General features: G+C 36.4%; 1 protein-coding gene across 3 annotated transcripts in view; it reads left to right on the plus strand.

Annotated features, from left to right (window-relative positions):
* FAM13A (family with sequence similarity 13 member A) overlaps positions 1–26,947 on the plus strand; it is a 364,348-nt gene that overhangs the window by 185,188 nt on the left and 152,213 nt on the right. For all 3 annotated transcript variants that reach the window (XM_045994271.1, XM_045994281.1, XM_045994291.1), the window contains one exon: positions 21–107. In XM_045994271.1, the coding sequence (XP_045850227.1) occupies positions 21–107 (87 nt within the window). The remainder of the gene's footprint in view (positions 1–20; positions 108–26,947) is intronic.

The following is a 26,947-nucleotide window of genomic DNA, read 5'->3' on the forward strand; positions in this document are numbered from 1 at the left end:
CTTTTGTACTTCTTTTATAGGAGGCCAGTTGTAAGAACCCCTTACCTAACATCCTTCAAACAAAAGACTTAGAAAGAGATATGCAAAAACCATCTCTAAAATCCAGGGTAAGTTGTCTATTCCTTTGGGTTACCATGAGAAACGTTTAGCAGAAATCTTGATGTTTTCCTATTTCCATGCTCTGTTTCTTGCACTTCCCTCAGCCTTTATCTTTGTTTTTATTTTTGGACCTGGTTACATAAAAAGCAATTTTTATTTAGTACATTGAACCCAAGGTGATATTCATCCCCAAATTTTCAAGATACTCCTCTAATTTGACAGTGATATTTTTTAGTCCATGGCTTTGCTTCTAAATCAGAATTGTTTGCAGCCTACCTCATAGGAAGTAGTCGAATGTAGTAGTCTTTCCTTGATTGCTTTGTGGGGTAAAATACAGTGTCCAACTGTCATTTCTCTTTTTCAAAATAGAAATCACTTTATTGATCTTTCATAATTATGAAAATAACACATAATCAATTAAGTGAATTTTAACCAGGAAGAAATAAGATCATACAAATGACAGAATAAGGAGTCTAATATGTAAAATTTTGTTTTCCTTATTAAGAAAAATCCAAAATACACATAATTGTTTTGCCAGTGAATAAAGAAACCCCTTTAACCCAAAATATGTCATGAAAATTTCTTTGATCATTTGTCTAACCAGAAAAATTATTGCATTAATTTTAGAATTCCTTTCCTAATCTTTAATCTTTTAAGTAGAAGTTCTTCTATTTATTTGGGTATATCGAATATTCCTCATTGGCCACCAGAACATTTACAGAGCTATTGTTTTTCCCCATTCTGGAAAAAAAAAAAAAAATGTTCACCAAATTTTCCTGAGTCCATTGTAGGCAAAATTTTAAAAGAATTCTAATCTCTGATTTTAATTGCAACTTACTGTAAAACTAATTCTGTAGAAGGTAAATAAAGTGAAGTATTGAGTTCATTACTTAATGTCTTGATTATAATAAGTCTGGTTTGTTTTTAAAAGAAATAAAAAAAAAAACCCTTTCTTTATAAAACCTATTCCACCTTGATTTTTTTTCCTGGAAAATTATCCAAACTATCCAGCATGCTTTCCTTTTCAGATACAAACTATTTTTTGTATCTTTTTCTCTGAATTATTTGTGTCTGCAAACTTATGTGTAATTAACTCAAATGTATAATAGAAATTTTGTTTATTGTGAATTAATAAAAATACAGTGTAAAAAATACACTCATAAACAAATACCTTGACAAGGTAGGATTGGAGGGAAATCATTAGGTAGCATTTACTTATTAATTCCATATATTAGTGTAACTACCTTTATGTGATGAGACCCTAGAAGAATTACTTCCTAAATAAAGATAATCTCAAAACCCATCATAAAAGTTGTTTGATGGGATTGTATTACTTTTATTAAATTAATCCTATTTGGAATTTTCAGGTATGTACAGAATCAATAATGTGTATTTATTATCCTCTGTGAGTCTCACTATATGGTTCATGAATAAACTAATCCAATAGAGAAATTACTTCATTAGTTAAGCTTTGGTTTTTAATTTAAGCTTCTCTGTGGCCTTACATAACCAAATTTACATTTACATGAGGAAACTAAGCTCTGCTTAGTTTATGGGTGATTAAAATTCTTGTAATTTCAAATCCCAGATATGAGGCAGAGCATGTGAGCTATAAGAGATTATAAAGCACTAACTCTTTCACCAGGGTTGTATCTTGAGGTCTTTTTTCTTCCAGTTGATCTTTGAAAGCTAAAGCTGAGAACATCTTCAAAATATTTTTGATGTGTCCTTTCTAGAGTGACTTTGTGAGTTATGAGAATGATGTGTATCCTTGATATTAAAGTTACTCCATTTGGCCTCCATAGCTGTCTTTCTCAGATATCTCTAGTTACAGCTGTGTTTGCGTTGAACAGCTAAGTATCTGTGATCCCTATATGGCTGGAGATGTAAAATGGTAATCCAGAAATGGCATATTTCCATTGACTCTGGAGATGTCTCTCTAGTCTAAGCCATCTGTCCCCATCTGTGTTCCCTCTGCCAGTTTTTGTCACTGTTCTTAGGCAATAGGAAGGATTATATTTTTCTTCCTTAGGTAGGAAAGCCACTTCTTGATTTGAGTCCAAGCTAGAAGAAAAAAAAAAAAGGATACCTCCATTTCACAGTGCCATGACACCTCCAGGATCAGCAAGGATCACCAGCCCTGGCAGCTTGGTAGCTCAAGGGATTTCTTTGACATTTCGTGCCCAACACCAATACTGTGTAGAGTATGTTTGCAAGCAAGTAATTGGAATGATGATGAAGAGAACATCAAATAGATTTATAAAGAGGTATAGAGCATAGAAAGGCACAGCTTCTATGAACTGATACACTTAAGACTACAGAAGACAGTCTTTTTTCTACTAAACACAGGTACTCTAAACAAGCCTCATAAGCCATATTCATTGGCTGCAGTATAAACCCAGAAATGAGGGTAGACAGTTATTTTCCTTCTCTCTACTGTGTGGGTATGTTCTGGACTTCCCAGTGTAGTTGCTGTGTTCTTGACCTCAGCAAAAGAATTCAAGGTCAGGTCACTGTATGAGAATGAATATCAAATTCGTTTGGTGCTAGGATGAAGGTATAAAATAAAAGGTTATGTGTTGTCATTCCTGACTTTTATCAGTGGATAAAACTATGCTGATAAAAATTTAAATTACAAGCACGTAATAGTTTTTAGTCATTGGACTCTCTTAATACTTTTATGGAGGTTTCTTTTAGGATACAAAGTCATATTAACTAAAAAATGTGTGATAAGGATAATGCAGTTATCAAATACACTGTTGTAATAGCAACAACTGTTAAATTATTTTTCTTTCAAAGGTTAATGGTTTCATGGATCATGAATTTTTTATGGAGATTTTCCTCAATAATGAGAATAGTTGTCACAGTTGTATTTTCTTAAGTATTTTTAAAAATACTTCTGTCTACTAGCAAAGTAAACTAGGGATTTTAAATAATGTAGGGTTTTGAGAAAATTTAATGACAGTATAATTTTCAGTAAGTGAATTAATATAAAGAGTAATTTAATAAGCATTAAATTTTACCAAGCTTTTAAGTTATTTTTAAAAATATTGTTGATGGACATGCATAGAGTGTACATTGCCTTAATGTGTACATTCTAATTCATGTTCGATTTTTTCCTAGTTAATGTTATCTCTACTATGCATCTCCATGCATCAAGCTAGTTTGCATCCTTATTTTTCTAATAAAAGTAATAGTAGAAGTAATGGTGATAATCATAGCTAACATTGATCAAATGCCAGACACTATGTTAATTACTTAATGTAGAGCTTTTTTATGTTCGATATGCTCTATCAGTATTCACTTTCTGTAAGACTATATGACAGTTTATTTAGGTATCATTCCATATTTTTCCAATATTTAGGTTATCTTCAATATTTAGATCATTTCAAATATTTTGTCAATACAAACTTTTTTTTCCATTTTATTTATTTTTTCAGCGTAACAGTATTCCTTGTTTTTGCACAACACCCAGTGCTCCATGCAAAACGTGCCCTCCCCATTACCCACCACCTGTTCCCCCAACCTCCCACCCCTGACCCTTTAATACAAACATTTTTTTTTAATATTTTATTTATCTGACAGAGAGAAATCACAACTAGGCAGAGAAGCAGGCAGAGAGAGAGCAGGAAGCAGGCTCCCTGCGGAGCAGAGAGCCCAATGTGGGGCTCGATCCCAGGACCCTGGGATCATGACCTGAGCCGAAGGCAGAGGCTTTAACCCACTGAGCCACCCAGGCGCCCCCAATACAAACATTTTTTAAGTGACGAATTTTCACATGACACCTTTTGTGCACACATGGGAAGTACAGTCATAAATATGTACATCTTTAACTTGTCCCAACTTTGCAAATACTTTAAGATGTTGTACCAGTTTACATGCTTAACAGCTGAAGATGACTGTTTCCATTTTCACATCCTCACCAACCCTTACTACTATCAGGGTTGTTGTTTCCCCCGTCTAATGAGTGTGAGATGCATCCTTCGATTGCCTTAACTTGGATTTCTCTAACTTCTACTTGTGGCAGAGACTTCATTATTCACTCAATACCTTTGTGTTTCTCCAATGTTTCCCAACACCATTGCAGTTAGCTGAGGTCAGCTAGCTACTTCTGGCCAGTAGGTCATGAGCAGAAATGAGTGTGGATTTAAGGGCAGAGAATTCAAAAATTGTGCATAATTCTCTAGCCCTTTCTTACAGTACAGCAACTAGACAGTGGAGCATGAGTCCTTCAGTGGTTTTTGTGAAGCGGAGAGCCCCCTGTCAAATTCCACTGAATTTGTGTAATGACAGAAATAAACCTGTTTTATTAAGCCACTCAGATTTCTGGGTTAATTTGTACCTTCACTGTAATGTAGTTATCCTGATTAATTTTATGGGGGCAGCTTTTCATGCGTTCATTAAGCTTTGGTCATATCTGTGATCATTAATCTGTGTACTACTTTTTCCTGTCGTTGCCAATTTTATTATTGGGTTGTTTGCTTTTTTCTGAGTAAACTGTGTGAGTTTATTAGCTGTTGTCAGTTATATGTGTCTCAAATACTTTCTCCCAATTTTTTAGTTTTCTTTTTTTTTTTATTTGTTTATTTACAGCATAACAGTGTTCATTGTTTTGGCATCACACCCAGTGCTCCATGATAACTTTTAATGTATAAAAGCTTTTTATTTTAATGTTGTCAAATTAATTAGTCTGTAGATTTTGTGATTCTTACAGCTTGTTTGAGAAATCCTCATGTACCTTGAGGTCATTAAGAAAGTCTTTTTGTTTTCCAGAGGTTTTAAATTTTGCTTTGCATATATGTTGGTCTTAATCCATCTGAAGTTGAATTCTGTGAAGTATAAAGTAGGAATCTGATTTTATGTATAAAAATCAATCAACTATATTTGTTCAGTAGTTCATCTTTTCCCCGCTTTTTGAAATGTCCTTTCCATTATATGTCATATGTTTTATGTGTGTTTTGGGGCTGTTATTGGTTGCTCTATTTGTTTAACTCATGTCATTACCACAATATTCTAATTAGTGATATCTGGTAGAACCAGTTTCTTCAGTTCTTTTTCTCTTTTTGAAAATTATTTTGGGTCTATTGCTTTGCAGTTGAATATTGTCGAGTTTCATGAGAAATTTTAGTTAGAATTTAAATGAATTGATAGAACCATTTCATGAGAATTGGTATTCCATTCATGACCATCATAGAACTCACCACTTGCTCACAACCTCTTTAATGTCTTTTGATTTTTTTTAATGTAGTTTTCTTCTTAAATGTCCTAGGGTAGCACACATTTTGTAATATTATAAGTGAAATACTTATGATGTCTTCAAACTTTGCTACTGATATTTGATATTGTAACTAATTTTTATTGTTGACTTTTATATTAAGAAGCCTTGCCAAATTCTCATTAGTTCTAATATTTTGTTGATAACTTTTCTTTGATTTCCTTTGTAGACAGTCATATCATCTGGAAATAATGAGCGTGTTTGCTTTTTTTCATGCCTTTAATCATTTAATATCTTTTTTCTTGTACTATGTTCTAGAGGTTAAATAGAAATGGCAATAGCATGCCTTCTTGAATTCCTTCCTGATTTTACAGGGAAGTTTCTACATTTGACTTTTAAGTACCATCATGGCATATTTCTTTTTCTTACTTTTTTTGAAATTTTTTCACAATGCCAGGCATATAACAGACCTTCAATTAAAAACTTGAAAATGAACAAAATATTTAATTGTTTTTGTTTCATCTGAGAGTAATTAGTGTCAGCATGTTTTCATTGTATGTTTTTCTTCACACATACACTCCCTAGGTTTATAATATTTGCTCTAAGTGTTACATAGGCTTTGTAAGCTTAAGGAGGTTCCCTTCTATTTATAGTTTGTTTAGAATTTTTATCTGGTGTGAAAGTTAACTTTTAACAGATGTTTTCTTTTGTGTCTGTAAAGATAATTGCATGGTTTTTCTCAGTCTTTTCTTGTGGGGGGAGATATACTGAAAATTTTTCTAAACTTAAATAATGCATCACTGGATCAGTTCTGAAGCTGATCTTGCTACATATTTTTTTAAACTTTTTTTAAAGATTTTATTTCTTTATTTGAGAGAGAATGAGAAGGAGAGAGAGAGGGAGGTCACAAGCAAAGGTTGTAGAAGGAAAGGAAGCCAGCAGGAAGCCAGATGGGGGGGGCTTGGGCTTGATTTGGAAAGCCCTGGAATCATGACCTGAGGCAAAGAGATGCTTAACTGACAGCCACCCACGTGCCTTGGTACATATTTTTAAATACCTTGCAAGTTTTGAATAGCTTCTATTTTGTTTAGTATTTTTGCATCTACGTTTTGTCTGCTTTGGGTGTAAAGGTTATGTATACTGTTCTAACAACACGAGGTGAGGAAATAGTTTAAGATCAGGATTATCAGTTCCTTCAATATTTGGCAGAAAGTACCTATAAAGCCATCTGGGTCTGGTGAGATTTATTGATTTATTTAAATTTTGTTTTTTAAATTTGTTTATTAATTTAATTTTTTAATTTAAATATTATTTTTTTAATTTGTTTTGGTGAGTTGATTTTTAACTACTGATTCGGTATCTTTAATGCTTATCTTTAATCCTATTCATGTTTTCTGTTTTTTTCTGAATTAGTTTTGATGTTATATTTTCTGGAATATTTCCTATTTTACTTCAGTTTACTGGCATGAAGTATTTCAGTGTTTCCTCTTACTTTTAAAAATTTTTATTTTATCTGTAGTTTTAAACTTTTTTCATTTTTACTATTATCTTTTGGGAGCTTTTTTCTTGTTTGCTTTTGATATCTTGCCGGAGACTTTATTAGTCTTTGTAAAGAACCAGATTTTAGTTTTTGTTGATTCTTTCTTGTCTCATCATTTTCCATTTCATTGATCTCTCATTATTACTTCCTTTCTTCTTTGTATCTATTATTCATAAGGTAGATCTTCTTTTCTAATGTCTGTGACCTTTTCCTCCATAACCATATATTGTAAATATTTTTGTGTGTGGTTTGACACTGAAGCTTCATGTTCTATTCTTTTGACTGTATTTGCTCCATTTACTAAAAGACTTCTTTGATGTGTTCAGGGTGCTTTATTATATTTGAGAACTCTCTTCTAGAATCCTGTCATTTCCTTCCTTCCTTCCTTCCTTTTTATGTGTTCTGTTTTGTTTTGTTTTATTTTGGTTTTTTTTTTGGTAATACTTTCCCAATGCCAGGCATGTAGTGAACCATTGATAAATTCTTGAGAATGAATAAATGAATTAATCAATTTTTTTCTCTTACTCTATATGAAAAGCAATGAGTGTCTCTGTGTGTGTGGTTATGGGAAATTTGCTTTTGTAAGAATCTAGTCAAATTTAGTACTTTTTTTCATTTGGAAGGGGTTCAGTAACCATTAAACACATAATTATGTCTGGAATTTAAGACTTTGGGTTTTTTATATGTATCTTTTCCTGATTTAATCTCTCTTCAGCTTTTCTTAAAATAATTTTCCATCTGCTTTTTCTGCAACCATATGTTTATATAGATGAATATATGTTTATTTTACTATTAGAAAATGCCTTGTATCTTGCCAACTCTCTGGTAGGTACTGGATGATAACATTCTGTTTATTTTTTGCCTCTTCCATTATCTTAGGAAATCACTTTGCAAAGCTATCCCTTCAGTGCTTAGCAGCATGAGATTTTTAAAAATTAATAATTTTGTTCATTTATCATTAGAGTTATATCTATAATTAAATCTCTTATTTATTTTAAGCATATTCTTTTTTTTTTTTTAAAGATTTATTTATTTGACAGATAGAGATTACAAGTAGGCAGAGAGGCAGGCAGAGAGAGAGGAGGAAGCAGGCTCCCAGCCAAGCAGAGAGCCCAATGCGGGGCTCGATCCCAGGACCCTGAGATCACGACCCGAGCTGAAGGCAGAGGCTTTAACCCGCTGAGCCACCCAGGCGCCCCAAGCATATTCTTTATTTGATTTCCTAAGTCACCACTGAACTCTTAGAATCTCTTTAGAATTAATGACTGGTAGATTTAGTTACTTGGGTAATATTTTTGTGTGTTTTGTGAGATTTTTAAATATATTTATAATATATTATTATTACACTATCAAGTAAAAATATAATACAGGATTAAAAACTTATTTTAAATAATAATGCAAAATATCATGTATCTGGGTATACCTATGTTATCTCTCAATCTAGTAATTCGGCCTGCTTAACTCCTGTTTCTCTTTGCAGCTACTATAAACAATTATAATTATAGGTCAAGGAATAGAAGGACCTTATGAGAGTATCTGTAGATTAGCACTCCCATGGAATCTAGTATATAGCCAGCCTGGTCTCATAGTCCTGACCACCCAGCTTGCTAAGACTGGGTTTATACACCTGATCTCTGACTTTCTTCTCCAGCCTGAAACATCCCCTCTTGCATATCTGCCCTGCTTTGATAAACACACTGAGGTGTTGGCTATTTCATCATTATATCCCGTGCCAGGTGATAGGGATGCAAATTTGAAAAGCCATTGTCTCCTACCTTAAAGAACTAGGTTGGAGACTAGACATGTATACAAAACATCACGTGTGCTAGACTGACTTTCTGATCTCAGATCAGTGGTTGGGTTCCCCATCCTATTTTTCAAACAATCAAGTTTTAGCCCAATTTCTTTGACTTTTCACTGACCCTAAAGATCTCACTGGCCTTTTTGTTCTAACTTTTGCCTTGTCCTACAATTATGACCAAAGTCTAATCAATGTTATTAATGCTGACCGCTATAACAAAAATCCCTATAACCACTGGATTTATTTTTAAAAGTTTATTTCCCACTCCAGTCATTGTCTGAGGGAGGTAGGGAGGAATTGGTAAGCAGCAAGCTCCAAAGCAGTGACTGAGATCACAGGCTGCTTCCATTCTTCACCTGTGTCCTCTAAAAAGTGTTTGGTTCTAATATTGGCAGTGAACAAAAAAAGAAGAAGCGTGTGCGAAGTTCGCAGGCACTTAATCACCTCAGCACATAGAGTCCCTTTTACTCACATTTCAGAATTTAGTAACATCCATGGGAATCTGCAAAATGTTACTTTCCAATGTGCCTAGGAAGAGGAGAGTGAAATGGGAGTTGGGGAATACATAACATTATTGTTGCCCCAGCCTACCCTTCTGTTTGCCAAATATATTTTAACATTTCTCTTACTATACAGAAAACACACTCAATCCTTCTGCAAGGATGAAACTCCAAAGAACCAAGCAGTCATTACAACTAGCTCGAGCTCTCAAATTTCTGGGTGATGTATCAGTACTCTGTCAGGGCTAGACATGGTTCCTCTTGATCTGAGAATCTATCAAGTAAGAAGACAGACTATCCCTCTCTCCCCTCACACACCCATATACAAATGGAACACTAAAACAGTCCCGTTCACACACCAGTATGTGCATGTGCACAGGAAGCCGGGGCAGTGCTTTGATCAGGCCTAGATTATGCTTTCTGCAAGGAACTCCATTGTTTTCTCTCTGGCCACTGCCTTCTCCTTTTAGAATCCCCTCCTTTTCATTATTGCCCTTGAAGCTGGTATAGGGAATGTGTCTTTCTTAGACTACAGCTTGCTGCCTGTTTGAGGAAGTTTGGTGACTCAGGGATTATTTTAACTCTTGAACAGCAGAGTAGTTCCGTAAGTCTCTGCTAATGGTTTTTTCACGGTAGTGGTGACGGTTTGTTGGTTTGCTAAATGTGGTTTGAAGGGTTGACAGTAAATTCCTTCCAAAATGTGACAGTGTAAATTGATTCTGATCTAATTGCTTTCAGGCAGTTCTGTGAGCTAGTTGTTATACCCAAAGTAGGTCATCCTTTCCTCTGCCTTCCAGAGCTCAGGAGAATTCCTCATTGGAAGAAATTAACCAGAACCCTAGTGACGAGGGATTCCCAGGAACACTTTCCAGGGTTTAAGCCCTTGCAGGACACAGCTATCTTATAAGAGCTTATGAAATTATGTTTCAAATAAGTAAAATAGACTGTATGTGTTATGAAATTGATTAGAGCTAGCTTTGTAGAAGAATGAGAATTTAAGTCAACATTTTATTTTATTTTTTTATAAATCTTTTTTTTTTAAGATTTTTTATTTATTTGACATAGAGAGATCACAAGTAGGCAGAGAGGCAGGCAGAGAGAGAGAGAGAGAAGCAGGCTCCCTGCCAAGCAGAGAGCCCGATGCGGGACTCGATCCCAGGACCCTGAGATCATGACCTGAGCCGAAGGCAGAGGCTTAACCCGCTGAGCCACCCAGGCACCCATTAAGTCAACATTTTAAAAAGAAGAATTAGACAACTGGACAGAGGAAGGATTTCAGTTGGAGTGGCATAAGCAGAGACCAGAAGGAGAAAATGAGCATCCTATGTTCTGTAAGATTTATAGACCATGGGCAGAATGTTTATGAAGGGATGTAGTAGGAGATAAATTCTGAAAGAGAGGTTGCAGCCAAATAGTAGAGGTGTTTGAATACCCAACTTTTGTAGCAACATAGATGGGACTGGAAGAGATTATGCTGAGCGAAATAAGTCAAGCAGAGAGAGTCAAGTATCATATGGTCTCACTTATTTATGGAGCATAACAAATAACATGGAGGACATGGGGAGATGGAGAGGAGAGGGAGTTGAGGGAAACTGGAAGGGGAGATGAACCACGAGAGACTATTGACTCTGAAAAACAACCAGAGGGTTTTGAAGGGGCGGGGGGTGGGAGGTTGAGGAACCAGGTGGTGGGTAATAGGGAGGGCACGTATTGCATGGAGCACTGGGTGTGGTGCAAAAACAATGAACACTGTTATGCTGAAAATAAACAAATAAAAAAAAAAAGAAATGCAAAAAAAATAGTAGAGGTGTTTGATTATGAAATTTTGCATAATGGTTGCCATGCTATGTGATAAAATTTATTAAATGAAATAAACAGTAAACTAAGAAAAGTAATTTAGAGAATAAAAAGAAATCAGGTCTTCTGTAACAGAGACAAGGTTTTGAAACAACAACAAAAAAGGCACAAATATGAACAAAAAGATAATTACTAGAAGGCTTTTTTTTTTTTTGCTAGGTCACATGACAAGAAAAAGGAATGAAAAGATTTCTGGCTTTTGGGGCACCTGGGTGGCTCAGTGGGTTAAGCTACTGCCTTCGGCTCAGGTCATGATCTCAGGGTCCTGGGATCGAGCCCCGCATCGGGCTCTCTGCTCAGCAGGGAGCCTGCTTCCCTCTCTCTCTCTCTCTTTCTGCCTGCCTCTCTGCCTACTTGTGATCTCTGTCAAATAAATAAATAAAATCTTAAAAAAAAGATTTCTGGCTTTATAGTCTTATAGAAGCAAGTCTGTCATTTAAAGTAGTGTATCCTTAGGTACTTTGCAGAATACTTAATATCTCAGTATTCTAATTTATAAAAGACAGATAAGAATGTAATCATGATATAGCTGACACTGAGTATTTACTCTATGCTGGACACTGTGGAAAATACTTTCAGTATTACTTCATTAAATCATCAAAACACTATAGGATAGAAATGACCTTTATCAGCCCATATAGCCTTCATTATACCTCAATAATAAGCAAACCCAGAATCCTAGTGGCCTAAAACATTTATTTCTTGCTTATCCTGCCTGCCCAATTTGGATTGACAAGCTGCCTCAGCTTGTCGCCCAGCAGCCTGTGCTAACAGGTTGACGTCACTGACAGAGCAGCCGGTCTCAGTGGCCAGTTACTGTGCCCAAAGAAAACGGAAGAGTCCTGCAGAATCTTGCACTGACAATTAAAAGCTCTGGCCCAGAAGTAATTCTGTCACTTTTGCTCATAATTCATTGCCCAGAACTAATTCCATTACCCAACCCAGTCACAGTAGGGACAGGAAATACAACTCTAGGATCCATCTGGAGGGAACTTTACCAATCTTTGGTAAACAGGAGTCAGTCTACTGCATTTTCCTTCCATCTAGATGAAAAATGGAGTGGAGGCTTAGGCTTATTAACTCTCCCAAGGTTATATAGATAAGTGACAGATTTGATCATGAAGCTCAAATGCCCAAGGTTATATAGATAAGTGACAGATTTGATCATGAAGCTCAAATGCTTTACCCTCATATTGCCTCCCATTGCTGTAGCATATACCTCCTTTGCAAAGTAGTTGTGAGAATGAATGATAATCTGTGTAAGTTACTGGTATATAGCCTGGGTCATGGAGTAAGCATGTAGGACTTAGTGAAAGTTATCTCTCTCTCTCTTTTTTTTATTCTTATTTTACTTCTTACCCAATAATTCAGTCTTTTTTAAGTGTGAAAGCTCTGAACTGGTTTTATAGTGACCATATTTTTCTCCATGTTGACAGCTGTATTCTGATACCAATATTAGACATGTTTTGTATGTAAAGAAATCCAGTTGCACACAACTTACTCGCATTAGCCGTCCTGAAAACCATTTTATATGTCAACTAAGCATATGAAACAAAGCACTCTATCAGGCTAGCCTACCAAACTCTCAATATGATAAGCTAAATAGGCTTTCGTGGAGTATCCTAGGAATCTGACACCCTCCCTACAAGGTGGCTATTGCTATAGAAAATTACATGCAAGTTCCATATCATCAGGCCTTGAGAGTTTGGACTTTTTGCTCATTGTGATAACAGATGTTTATTCATTGTCCCCTGCTATCACATGTAGATATAAATCTGCTTGATTGTTGGGGACTCTTGTACCCAGAATTTATAGGCATTAAATAGCTCTAGAAATGCTAGAGAAGATTGTTAAAGCAATCTTTTCCTACATGTATGTGGATGTAGTTGAGACAGATATATTCATGTTTTAAAAGCAATTTTCTTTTACTTTCCCTTAATGTACTGTTAAAAGCATTTCTGTGTTGGTAACGCTTCATAGTAACAGTAATGATCATTGTCATATTTTGTATTCCAGATGTTTTCAATGTTATAATATTATTCAATATTTTAAGTACTGTTTGGTCAAATACTTTTCAGCATGAGCTTTATTTCTTAGTTAGAACTATATCCCAGGATAGATTGCTAAAAGTGGTTTCACTAGTTCAAAAGTTATATGTTTATGGCCCTTAAAACCTATTGCTAAGTTAAATTTTTACTTGAGTTATAAAAACTTACACAACCACCAGAAAATATGAGAGTGCTAATTGCACATATCCTTGTCAGCATTAGGTGTTATCTTTGTGAACGAGAAAGACAGAAAAATAAGACCCGGTTCTAAATCACATATGATGGAATTCCATCTATTTCTGTATGATTTACATTTTCATTGCTATGAGATATCTTTCAGTGTAACGTACTTTTAGTTCTCAGTTGCAATCTTAGTATTTTTTTTTAAGTAGCTATGTGAATTCTGTATTTAAAATATTGGTAACGGAGGTTTGTGACTATAAGAAGTGACATCGCCAGAGGGTGAAGGGTTTATTAAGATTAATTGGCTTATAGCCTACTGAATAGATTTTAGAACAGAAAAACCAATAAGAAAAAATTTTGTATTACATTACTCTGTATTATGATATTAGTATGAGTTGGGCAACGTTGTTTTTTATTCCTGTTTCATTCGTACTACAAAGCGATGATACTGTACTTTTCTAACTACTTACTCTTTAGGTTTATTTTGTTGTTTGGGTTTTATGTTTTATTTTTTGAGTATTTTTTTTAAGTTTTTACCTAAATTCTAGTTAGTGAACATACAATGTTTTATTAGTCTCAGGTGTACAATATAGTGATTTAGTACTTCCATACAACACCAGGTGCTCATCACAGCAACTGCACTCCTTAATCCCCATCACCTATCTCGCCCTCTCCCACCTCCCATCAGTTTGTTCTCCATAGTTAAGAGTCTTTTTCTTGGTTTGCCTTTCTCTCTCTCATTTCCCCTTTGCTTGTTTGCTTTGTTTCTTAAATTCCACATATGAGTGAAATCATATGGTAATTTTTTTCTCTAACTTATTTCACTAGGCATTATATTCTAGCTCCATCCATGTCACTGCAAATAAGAAGATTTCCTTCTTTTTGTGGCTAAATAATATCCCACTGTATATATACCACCTCTTTTTTATCCATTCATCAATCGATGGACATGGGCTGTTTCCATATCTTGACTATTGTAAATAATGCTGCTGTAAACATAGGGGGTACACGTATCTCTTTGAACTAGTGTTCTTGTATTCTTTGGGTAAACACCCAGTAGAGCGAGTGCTAGATGGTAAGGTAATTCTATTTTTAACTTTTTGAGGAAGCTCCATACTTTTTTCCACAATGATTGCACCAGTTTGCTCTCCCACCAACAGTGCACGAGGGTTCCTTTTTACTCCACATCCTTGCCAACACCTGTTATTTCTTGTGTTGTTGACTTTAGCCATTCCAACAGGTGTGAACTGATATCTCATTGTCATTTTGATTTGCATTTCCCTGATGGTAAGTGATGATGAACAGCTATTCATATGTCTGTTGGCCATCTGTACGTCTTTGGAAAAATATTGTTCATATCTTCTACCCACTTTTTAATTAGATGATTTATTGTGTGGGCATTGAGTTGTATAAGTTCTTTATGTATTTTAGATACTGATTCTTTATCGGATATGTCATTTGCAAATATCTTCTCCCATTCCATAGGTTGCCTTTTAGTTTTGTTGATTGTTCCCTCTGCTGTACAGAAGCTTTTTATTTTGATGTAGTCCCAATAGTTTATTTTTGCTTTTGTTTCCGTTGCCTCAGGAGACATATCTAGAAAGAAGTTGCTAAGGTTGATGTCAAAAAGTTACTGCTTCTATTCTCTTCTAGGATTTTTATGGTTTCATGTCTCACATTTAGATCTTTAATCTATTTTGAATTTATTTTTATGTAAGGTGTAAGTAAGTAGCCCAGTCTCACTCTTTTGCATGTTGCTGTCCAGTTTTCCCAACACCATTTGTTGAAGAGACTCTTTTTGCTATCAGATATTCTTTCCTGCCTTGCTGAAGATTAATTGACCATGAAATTGTTGGTTTATTTCTGGATTTTTTATTCTGCTCCATTGAGCTGTGTCTGTTTTTGTGCCAGTCCCATACTATTTTGATTACTACAGCTTTGCAATATAACTTGAAGTCTGAAATTGTGATATCTCTAGCTTTGTTTTGCTTTTTTAGGATTGCTTTTGCTATTCAAGTTTAAATTTTAATCATTATTGTTCATTTTCATAACAGAAATGTTGTGTCCTTAGGGAAGAAGAAAGCAAACAGAAATAATTTGTGTTAGATCATAAGCTCAGGATAGAAACATAAATTTAGATACCAAAGTTTCAGTTTAGAGTTAATCTTGGATTTTGAAAATTGGCATAATTGAAGAGAATGTAAATACGTAAATTACACATATTACTACAACTGGTTCTTTTGCATCTTGGCCCATAGGGATTTTGCTTACATATTCTAAATTTTGTCCATCTTCTGATGTTGGTCCTTTTGGTCATTTCATGCTGAGTTATGTCTGTTTTAATTATTTCCTCTCTTTGTCTTACCATGCATTCAGCCTATGTTATTTAAGCTCACATTATTAATTTGCTTTTCCAAAATATTTGTCTTTCTTACAGCAGGCACTGAACTAGAAGCTGAATATTTAGATGTTGAACTTGATACAGCAATTTTTCAACCTAGTGAGGAATATAGAATAACTTCCAAATATTTGTTTGCAAATTGTTTAAATTTCTATGAAGGAAAATAGAGTGCCCTGACAACATGTAACAAGGGCACCTGACTAAAGCTGATTGATCAGGGAACACCTCTTGAGGGAAGTGAACATTTCTTTTGGGACCAAAATTTTGTATTTATAAAATATAAATCTGGCTCCTATGTGCTGAATACAGTCAAGGAGAGAGCAAAAGTGGAAATGGGAAAACCAATTAGGAAGCAATTGCAGTCATCCAAGCAATAATTTATGGAAGTCTGGAGTGAGTAGAGATGAAGAAAAGTAGACTTATTTGAGATCTTTATTATTGACAGAATTAGAACTTAGTGATACATTTCGTGTGAGAGATGAAGGGAAAGGAAAGTGTCAAAGGTGACACTCAGGTTCCTGGTCTGGAGAATGAGCTGGTTGGAAACCATACACCTAAGCATTTGAACCCTGGTCCCACTGTGTGCTCCATAAGCTCTCTACTTTAGTTTCCCTGTCTTCCAAATGGAGATATTAATTGAAGATGATGGTTGGAAATAGGTTTGGAGCTTAGAAGAGAAGGTAGGACAGAGATCCAAATTTAAGAATCATTAGCATATAAATCACTTTGGTGCATAAATGAGAACACATAATCTCTGTATTGTAATAGGTAAACTATGAGGAAGTCAGGTTACTACTACTTTGCCTATGTCAGTGTCATGGAGAAATTATATTTGTACTGAGTAGCCAAGATAGAACTTCAGTGTTTTAAGAAGGCATGTTTATAAACAGATAAGAGTGTACAAAGGCAGGGAGGTATAGGACAGAATGTTCATGTTTATAGACTTGAAAAATCTTGGTCTTACTGTGTATAGTGTGTCTAGGAAAGTGGCAGGAAATGACCTGCAGAAGTAGTCTGATGCAATTATGCAATGCTGAAGAGTCTGAAAAGTTTTCTGTAGACTATAGGAAGTAGAAAGCCATTTAACAATTTTAATCAGTGAATAAGCTCAAATCACCCCTGTCAACAGACACAGTGGATTAAAAAGTAGGAAGCTAGGAGCGCTTGCGTGGCTATGTGGGCTGAGCATCCAGGTCTTGGTTTCAGCTCAGATCCTGATCCTCAGGGTCATGGGATCAAGCCCTGTGTTGGGCTCTGCTCTCAGCACAGAGTCCGCTTGGGATTCTCTCTCCTTCTCCCTCCCCATGTGCTCCCAAATGCTTTCTCTTTTCTCTCTCTTTCTCTAACAAGTCAATAAGTAAATAAAACCTTAAAAAAAAGTAGGAAGCTGTTGCCCAAATTAGACATAAGAAAGGCCTAAACGAAAATGATAGGAAGGAAAAGAAGGTAAATAGGTAAAAGCCTTAGAGGATTGCCTTCCAGATCAGAGTGGGTGGATGTTTCTTGTCTTCATCAACAAGAGCACTGAAAGAAGAAAGGCTTGTTTGTGGGCTAAGAGGAGGATGAGTTTAGTTTAGTTTAGTTTAGATTTTCTGAGACAATGCAGGGACCTGCTCTCATAAAGTACTAAGAGTAACATAAAAACATTTTGACTGAAGATTCATTATAGACTTTGACATAGGGCAAATGCAGGCAAAGTATCATATTTATCACTTAGACCTTAGCAAAAATTAAAGGCTGCCTGGGAATTATTGTTTTTTCAAGATTTGAAGATGGAGACAAGACCAATTTGGTGTTGGTATTTAACATCCTTGGCAAAATTGATCTTAACTTACATGTTTGAAGTTCTTGGTAAAATAAAATGTGGTTATATTCCTTGAAGTTTCAAAAAGTAGTTATAGTTTTCAAGAAAATTTCCATTGTGTGTTGCCCTTTGAGCTATTTTTTTTTTTTTTCCGGTAAACTGCTGGGGCTTTTCTTCTACATATCCATTTTATTGATGAACACAGATTAATAGATGGCTTATTTTTTTAACATATTGCTATATCTGCTCTCTCTTTTTTGAAAATAATTTTCAGACATATCTTCAGCATGTGCCTTTTAAAAACAAGGACATTATCTTAATCCCATTATTGTACTGAAGGAAATTAACATTGATACAATAACTAAGTGTAATTTTTAGTCCTTATTCAAATTTCCACATTTGTCCCCAAAATGTCTTTAAAGTCCAGTCAGATCAAGGATCAAACATCGAGTTTTACTGCCATGTAGCTTTCTCCTTTTTTTTTTTTTCTTTCCTGATTTGACTTTTTTTTCAGACTCACGGACAATTATCATGGGACAGAACAGAGATGGGCAAACTACAGCCCATTGCTCAAAACCCATCTGTTTCTGTAAATAAAATTGTATTGGAACACAGCCACACCATTCACACCACAACACAAGTTGAATAGTTGCAACAGAGACCTTACAGCTTACAAATCCTAAAATGTTTACTTTCTGGGCCTGTACAGAAATAATTTGCCAGCTCCTGTTGTGAAATGCTCCACAGTCTTGAGTTATCTGTTTCTTCATTAGTAGATTGAAGGTAATCTTTTTTTTAACTTTAATTTTTACTTTTTTCAAATCTTTATTTAAATTCTAGTTATCAAACATTGAGATACCACCTGACACCAGTTAGAATGGCTAAAATTAGCAAGACAGGAAACAACGTGTGTTGGAGAGGATGTGGAGAAAGGGGAACCCTCTTACACTGTTGGTGGGAATGCAAGTTAGTGCAGCCACTTTGGAGAACAGTGTGGAGATTCCTGAAGAAATTAAGAATAGAGCTTCCCGGGGCGCCTGGGTGGCTCAGTGGATTAAGCCGCTGCCTTCAGCTCAGGTCATGATCTCAGGGTCCTGGGATCGAGCCCCGCATCGGGCTCTCTGCTCCGCAGGGAGCCTGCTTCCTCCTCTCTCTCTGCCTGCCTCTCTGCCTACTTGTGATCTCTCTCTCTCACTGTCAAATAAATAAAATAAAATCTTTAAAAAAAAAAAAAAAAAAGAATAGAGCTTCCCTATGACCCTGCAATTGCACTGCTGGGTATTTACCCCAAAGATACAGATGTAGTGAAAAGAAGGGCCATTTGTACCCCAATGTTTATTGCAGCAATGGCTACGGTCGCCAAACTGGAAAGAACCAAGATGCCCTTCAACGGATGAATGGATAAGGAAGATGTAGTCCATATACACAATGGAGTATTGTGCCTCCATCAGAAAGGACGAATACCCAACTTTTGTAACAACATGGACGGGACTGGAAGAAATTATGCTGAGCGAAATAAGTCAAGCAGAGAGAGTCAAGTATCATATGGTCTCACTTATTTGTGGAGCATAACAAATAACATGGAGGACATGGGGAGATGGAGAGGAGAGGGAGTTGAGGGAAACTGGAAGGGGAGATGAACCATGAGAGACTATGGACTCTGAAAAACAACCAGAGGGTTATGAAGGGGCGGCGGGGGTGGGGGGGGGGTGGGGTGGGAGGTTGAGGAACCAGGTGGTGGGTAATAGGGAGGGCACGTACTGCATGGAGCACTGGGTGTGATGCCAAAACAATGAACACTGTTATGCTGTAAATAAACAAATAAAAATAAATTAAAAAAAAATTCTAGTTATCATACAGCGCAATATTAGTTTCAGGAGTAGAATTCAGTGATTCATTACTTGCATACAATAGAAGTGAATCTTTTTGTTTTGTGCTTCCCATTGAATTTCAATAGGAAACATAATGTTTGCATATTTCAGTATCTGATGATGCTAAGTTTGATCATTTGGTTGAGGTAGTGTCTGCCAGATCTCTCTATTGTAAAATGACTTTTCTTGATGTGTGATAAGTATTTTTAGACACCGAATGAATATCCTATTCTCCACCACCGCTTATATAATAATGTTATAGCATATGTTGATGCTCCTTCTTTAAATCATTTATTTTGCTGAGAATACAAATGTTCTAATTCTAGTATTTCTTCTATATTTATTTCCAGGTATTTTTCTGTAAAGAATAGTGTCCATACATCCCACCCCTGTTGTCTTTTTACTATTATCATGAACTCATGGATTCTTTTGTAATTCAATGATTTATAAGCCTTTTGCTTATTGGTTGTTTAAAATGTCCCACATCTGCCTGTAGGAGAATTTTCAAACTGGCTTCTGTGTACTTCTAATATGTACTCATTAATCTTAAGCTTACCTCATACTTTTCCTGTCATTGACCCTTAATTAGCCATTTCTCCAAGGAGGCCTGTTTCCTTTTAGCAGAGAATATGTTTTCAGAAAACTAGATTTGGTGTATTAGAAATCAGTGTGAATAAAACTACATTGAGTTCTTATTTTACTATGAACAGAGTAAATATTTTACTATGAAAATTTTACTATGAAATTTTTTACTATGAAAATATTTTACTATGAATATTTTTCTATCAGAATCCATCAAACAATTATAAATGGGATTGCCTCCTTAATTTCTCTTTCTTATGTTGAATAGCAGTGGTGATATTGGACATCCCTGCTGTGTTCCTGACCTTAGTGGAAAAGCTCTGTTTTTCCCCATTGAGAATGATATTCGCTGTGAGTTTTTCATAGATGGCTTTGATGACATTGAGGTATGTACCCTCTATGCCTACACTTTGAACAGTTTTGGTCAAGAAAGGATGCTGTACTTTGTCAAATGCTTTTTCAGCATATATTGAGAGTATCATATGGTTCTTGTTCTTTCTTTATTAATGTATTGTATCACATTGATTGATTTGCAGATGTTGAACAAAACTTGCAGCCCTGGAATAAATCCCACTCAGTCGTGGTGAATAATCCTTTTAATGTACTGCTGGATCCTATTGGCTAGTATTTTGGTGAGAATTTTCACATCTGTGTTCATCAAGGATATTGGTCTGTAATACTCTTGTTTTATGGGGTCTTTGTCTGGTTTGGGGATCAAGGTGATGCTGGCCTCATAAAATAAGTTTGGCATTTTTTTTTTCATTTCTGTGTTTTTGGAACAGTTTCAGGAGAATAGGTATTAATTCTTCTTTGAATGTTTGGTAGAATTCCCCTGGGAAGCCGTCTTGCCCTGGGCTCTTGTTTATTGGGAGATTTTTGATGACTGCTTCAATCTCCTTATTGGTTATGGGTCTGTTCAGGTTTTCTCTTTCTTCCTGGTTCTGTTTTGGTAGTTTATATGTCTCTAGGAATGCATCCATTTCTTCCAGATTGTGAAATTTGTTGACACATAGTTGCTCATAATATGTTCTTGTAATTGTTTGTATTTTCTTGGTGTTGGTTGTGATCTCTCCTCTTTCATTCATGATTTTCTTTATTTGGGTCCTTTCTCTTTTCTTTTTGATGAGTCTGGCCAAGGGTTTATCAGTCTTATTAATTCTTTCAAAGAACCAGCTCCTAGTTTCGTTGAAATCATAAAGATCAGAGCAGAAATGAATGAAATAGAAAAAAAAAATAGAAAAAATCAACGAACTAAGCTAGACTTATCAAAAAGAAAAGAGAAAGAACCCAAATAAATAAAATCATGAATGAAAGTGGAGAGATCACAATTAACACCAAAAAATTACAATTATAAGAACATACTATGAACAACTCTACGCCAACAAGTTTGATAATCTGGAAGAAATGGATGCCTTCCTAGAGACATATAAACTACCTGAACCAGGAAGAAATAGAAAACCTGAACAGGCCCATAACCAGTAAGGAGATTGAAACAGTCATCAAAAATCTCCAAACAAACAAAAGCCCAGGGCCAGACGGCTTCCCAGGGGAATTCTACCAAACATTTCAAGAACAACTAATTCCTATTCTCCTGAAACTGTTCCAAAAAATAGAAATGGAAGGAAAACTTCCAAACTCATTTTATGAGGCCAGCATCACCTTGATCCCAAAACCAGACAAGGATCCCACCAAAAAAGAGAACTACAGACCAATATCCTTGATGAACACACATGCAAAAATTCTCACCAAAATACTAGCCAATAGGATTCAACAGTACATAAAAGGATTATTCACCACGACCAAGTGGGATTTATTCTAGGGCTGCAAGGTTGGTTCAACATCCGCAAATCAATCAATGTGATACAACACATCAATAAAAGAAAGAACAAAAACGATATGGCACTCTAAATAGATGCTGAAAAAGCATTTGACAAAGTACAGCATCCCTACCTGATCAAAACTCTTCAAAGTGTAGGGATAGAGGGTACATACCTCAATATTATCAAAGCCATCTATGAAAAACCCACCGCAAATATCATTCTCAATGGAGAAAAACTGAAAGCTTTTCCATTAAGGTCTGGAACAAGGCAGGGATGTCCATTATCACCACTGCTATTCAACATAGTACTAGAAGTCCTAGCCTCAGCAATCAGACAACAAAAAGAAATTAAAGGCATCCAAATAGGCAAAGAAGAAGTCAAACTATCACTCTTTGCAGATTATATGATACTATATGTGGAAAACCCAAAAGACTCCACTCCAAAACTGCTAGAATTTGTACAGGAATTCAGTAAAGTGTCAGGATATAAAATCAATGCACAGAAATCAGTTGCATTTCTGTACACCAACAACAAGACAGAAGAAAGAGAAATTAAGGAGTCAATCCCATTTACAAATGCACCCAAAACTATAAGATACCTAGGAATAAACCTAACCAAAGAGGCTAAGAATCTATATGCAGAAAACTATAAAGTACTCATGAAAGAAATTGAGGAAGACACAAAGAAATGGAAAAATGTTCCATGCTCCTGGATTGGAAGAATAAATATTGTGAAATGTCTATGCTACCTAAAGCAATCTAAATATTTAATGCAATCCCTATCATAATACCATCCATTTTTTTCAAAGAAATGGAACAAATAATCCTAAAATTTATATGAAACCAGAAAAGACCCAAATAGCCAAAGGAATATTGAAAAAGAAAGCCAAAGTTGGTGGCTTCACAATTCCGAACTTCAAGCTCTATTACAAAGCTGTCATCATCAAGACAGCATGGTACTGGCACAAAAACAGACACATAGGTCAATGGAACAGAATAGAGAGCCCAGAAATAGACCCTCAACTCTATGGTCAACTCATCTTCGACAAAGCAGGAAAGAATGTCCAATGGAAAAAAGACAGCCTCTTCAACAAATGGTGTAGGGAAAACTGGACAGCCACATGCAGAAAAATGAAATTGGACCATTTCCTTACACCACACACGAAAATAGACTCAAAATGGATGAAGGACCTCAATGTGAGAAAGGAATCCATCAAAATCCTTGAGGAAAACACAGGCAGCAACCTCTTTGACCTCAGCTGCAGCAACGTCTTCCTAGGAACATCGCCAAAGACAAGGGAAGCAAGGGCAAAAATGTGCTGTTGGGATTTCATCAAGATCAAAAGCTTTTGCACAGCAAAGGAAACAGTTAATAAAACCAAAAGACAACTGACAGAATGGGAGAAGATATTTGCAAATGACATATCAGATAAAGGGCTAGTGTCCAAAATCTATAAGGAACTTAGCAAACTCAGCACCCAAAGAACAAACAATCCAATCAAGAAATGGGCAGAGGACATGAACGGACATTTCTGCAAAGAAGACATCCAGATGGCCAACAGCCACATGAAAAAGTGCTCCACATCACTCGGCATCAGGGAAATACAAATCAAAACCACAATGAGATATCACCTCACACCAGTCAGAATGGCTAAAATTAACAAGTCAGGAAATGACAGATGCTGGCGAGGATGCGGAGAAAGGGGAACCCTCCTCCACTGTTGGTGGGAATGCAAGCTGGTGCAACCACTCTGGAAAACAGCATGGAGGTTCCTCAAAATGTTGAAAATAGAACCCTATGACCCAGCAATTGCACTACTGGGTATTTACCCTAAAGATACAAACGTAGTGATCCAAAGGGCCATGGGCACCCGAATGTTTATAGCAGCAATGTCTACAATAGCCAAACTATGAAAAGAACCTAGATGTCCATCAACAGATGAATGGATAAAGAAGAGGTGGTATATATACACAATAGAATACTATGCAGCCATCAAAATGAATGAAATCTTGCCATTTGCGACGACGTGGATGGAACTAGAGGGTATCTTGCTTAGTGAAATAAGTCAATCGGAGAAAGACAACTATCATATGATCTCCCTGATATGAAGACGTGGACATGCAACATGGGGAGTTAGGGAGTTAAGAGAAGAATAAGTGAAACAAGATGGGATTGGGAGGGAAACAAACCATAAGTGACTCTTAATCTCACAGAACAAACTGAGGGTTGCTGGGGGGAGGGGAGTTGGGAGAAGGGAGGGGTGTTATGGACATTGGGGAGGGTATGTGCTATGGAGAGTGCTGTGAAGTGTGTAAACCTGGTGATTCACAGACCTGTACCCCTGGGTATAAAAATACATTATATGTTTATAAAAAAATAAGAAATAAATAAATTAAAAAAAAAATTGAATCCCAAAATTTTTTAGAAAAAAGAAAACCCTATATGTATACCAAAAATAAGGTGAAATACAATGAAGGATAAAATATGACTATAATAATGAATGTTTAAAAAGATTTTTTTGGAAAGGTATTGTTAAGATAAGCTAGTTAAAAAACGTTAAAAGAGGAAAAAGGAAAAGTTAAAAAAATTAGAATAAGAAAACATAAAATTAAAAAAAATTAACTTTGCAAGTCTAAAGGATCATGGGGAGAACGTCATGAATTCCATGCACTGCTTTCCCCTAGCTCTAAAGTTCCGCTGTTCTCCTTGATCAGTTTGCTTGGTCTTGGCTGAATGTTCTTGCTGATCTTCTCAGGGAGGGTCCTGTTGTAGTGATTCTCAAATGTCTTTGCCCGAGGCAGAATTGCACCTCCCCTGCCAGGGTGGAGGCTAAGAAATCTGCTGGAGTTCGCTCTCGGCAATTTTTGTTTCCTGAATGCTTTCCTTAGAGCTCGAAGGACGGGAATGAGAATGGCGGCCTCCCAATCTCCAACCCAGAGGAGCCAAGAGCTGTGGGCCTCACTCCTCAGTGCGCCCTCAGAGAAAAGGGGTCAATCACTCCCATCTCCCTGGTCTCCGGCACACTCTGGGCTCACCTGGCCTGTGACCAAGTGTTTCTGTCTCTGGTGCACAACCCCTCTGGAGGCAGGTGAATCTCCCTGGATCTGCCACTTGTGGGTTCCCTGCTCGAAGAGCAGTGGCCCAACTCTGCCAGGGATCATGGTTTAAAGTAACCCCAAGCTGAGAGCTCACTCCTCGGCTCTGTCTCTGTAGAGACAGAGTTGGCTTCCCCGCTCCGATACCTGGGAACTTTGCCACACTCAGACACCTCCAATCTTTCAGTGACTCTGTAGGTCCTGAGACACACTGTCCCTGTGATGGCTCCACTCCTGCTTAGCCTCTGGAGTGATATCCTCTGGAGCAGACTTCTAAAAGTTCTGATTTTGTGCTCCACTGCTCCACTGCTTGCCGGGAGCTGGCCCCTCTCCCTGCGGTTTATCTTCCTGTGGTTTCCAATTTACTTTTCCACACGTCCTACCTTTCAGAAAGTGGTCGATTTTTCTGAATTGCTGCTTTTCTTCTATCTCCTGTTGAGCTTGCAGGGGTTTGGAATGGTTTGATAACTATCTAGCTGAACTTCTGCAACCTGATGTCCTTTCAGTCCATACTCCTCCACCATCTTACCTCTCCTCCCCCTAGCTGAATGATTTCTTAAAATCATCAGTTGTGTAGAGGAGCACAGATCTCCCAGTCCTGGCTGATAGCTAGGGTAAGCTAGGTTCCATGTTTGTGTACCCTGTAGTGTACCCTTGAGACTCTGCAGATATTTGGAAGTTCTAGTCAAGGGATGACATGGGAAATCACTGTTTTTTCCCTAATCCCTTCCTTATTCCCACCACAGTATTGTTAACTATAGTCACTGTGTTGTGTATTACACCCCAGGACTTATTTATCATATATCTGTGGAAGTTTCTTTTGACCATCTTCATCCATTTTCCCTGCCCTCCAACCCACTGTCTCTGGCAACCACCAAACTATTCTTTGTATCTAGGAGTTTATTTTTTTTAGATTTCACTTTTAAGTGACATCATATAGTACTTTTCTTTGTCTGACTTATTTCACTTAGCATAATGCCCTCAAGGTCCATCCAGGTTGGCTCAAATGGCAGCATTTCCCTTTTTTGTGGCTGAGTAATATTCCATGGCATATATACATACCACATTATCCATTCATCTTTCAATGGACATTTAAGTTGTTCCATGTCTTGGCTGTTGTAAATAATGCTGCAGTGAATATGGAAGTGCAGATATCTTTTTAAGTTAGTGATTTTGCTTGCTTCAGATAAATACCCAGAAATGGAATTCTTGGGTTATGTGGTATTTCTGTTTTTAACTTTTGGAGGAAACAAAAAGTACTGTTTTTCATAGTGGCTATGCCAATTTAAGCAGCCACGAACAGTGCACAAAAGTTCCCTTTTCTCCACATTGTCTCCAACACTTATTTCTTCGTGTTTTTTATTTTAACCATTCTGACAGGTATAAAGCAATATCTCATTCTGGTTTTAATTTGCATTTCCCTGATGATTAGAGATGTTGAGCATCTTTTTGTGTACCTCTTGGCCATCTGTATGTCTTTGGGAAAATGTCTTCAGATTCTTTGCCCATCTTTAAATAGGATTTTTTTTTTTTTTTGCTATTGAGCTTTTCATATGTTTTGCATATTAACCCCTCATCAGAAAGATGATTTGTAATTCTCCCATTCCTTATGTTGCTTTTTGTTTTGTTTTAATTTGCTGTATAGGAGCTTTAGTTTGATACAGTCCTACTGGTTCATTTTTGCTTTTGCTGCTTTTGCTGTTGGTGTCAAATCCAATAAATCATTGTCAAGACTGGTAACAAAGAGCTTACCACTGTTTTCTTCTAGTTTATGGCATCAGCTATTTAAGTCTTTAATCTGTCTTAAGTTGACTTTTGTGTGTGGTCTAAGAGGGTTATTTTCATTCTTTTGCATGTGGCCGTCCAGTTTTCCCAGAACCATTTATTGAAGAGATTGTCATTTCCCCATTGTATGTTTCTGATTCCTCTGTCATAAATAAATTGACCGTCTATGTGTGTGTTCATTTCTGGGCTCTCTGTTCTGTTCCATTGATCTATGTGTCTGTTTTTATGCCATTACCATACTGTTTTGTTTACTATAGTTTTGTAATATAGTTTTCAATCAGGATATGTGATACCTCCAGTTTTATTCTTTCTCAAAATTGCTTTGGCTATATGAGGGGCTTTGTAG

Source organism: Meles meles, chromosome 2 (assembly GCF_922984935.1).
Source record: "Meles meles chromosome 2, mMelMel3.1 paternal haplotype, whole genome shotgun sequence".
In the NCBI taxonomy this organism is placed as follows: Eukaryota; Metazoa; Chordata; class Mammalia; order Carnivora; family Mustelidae; genus Meles; species Meles meles.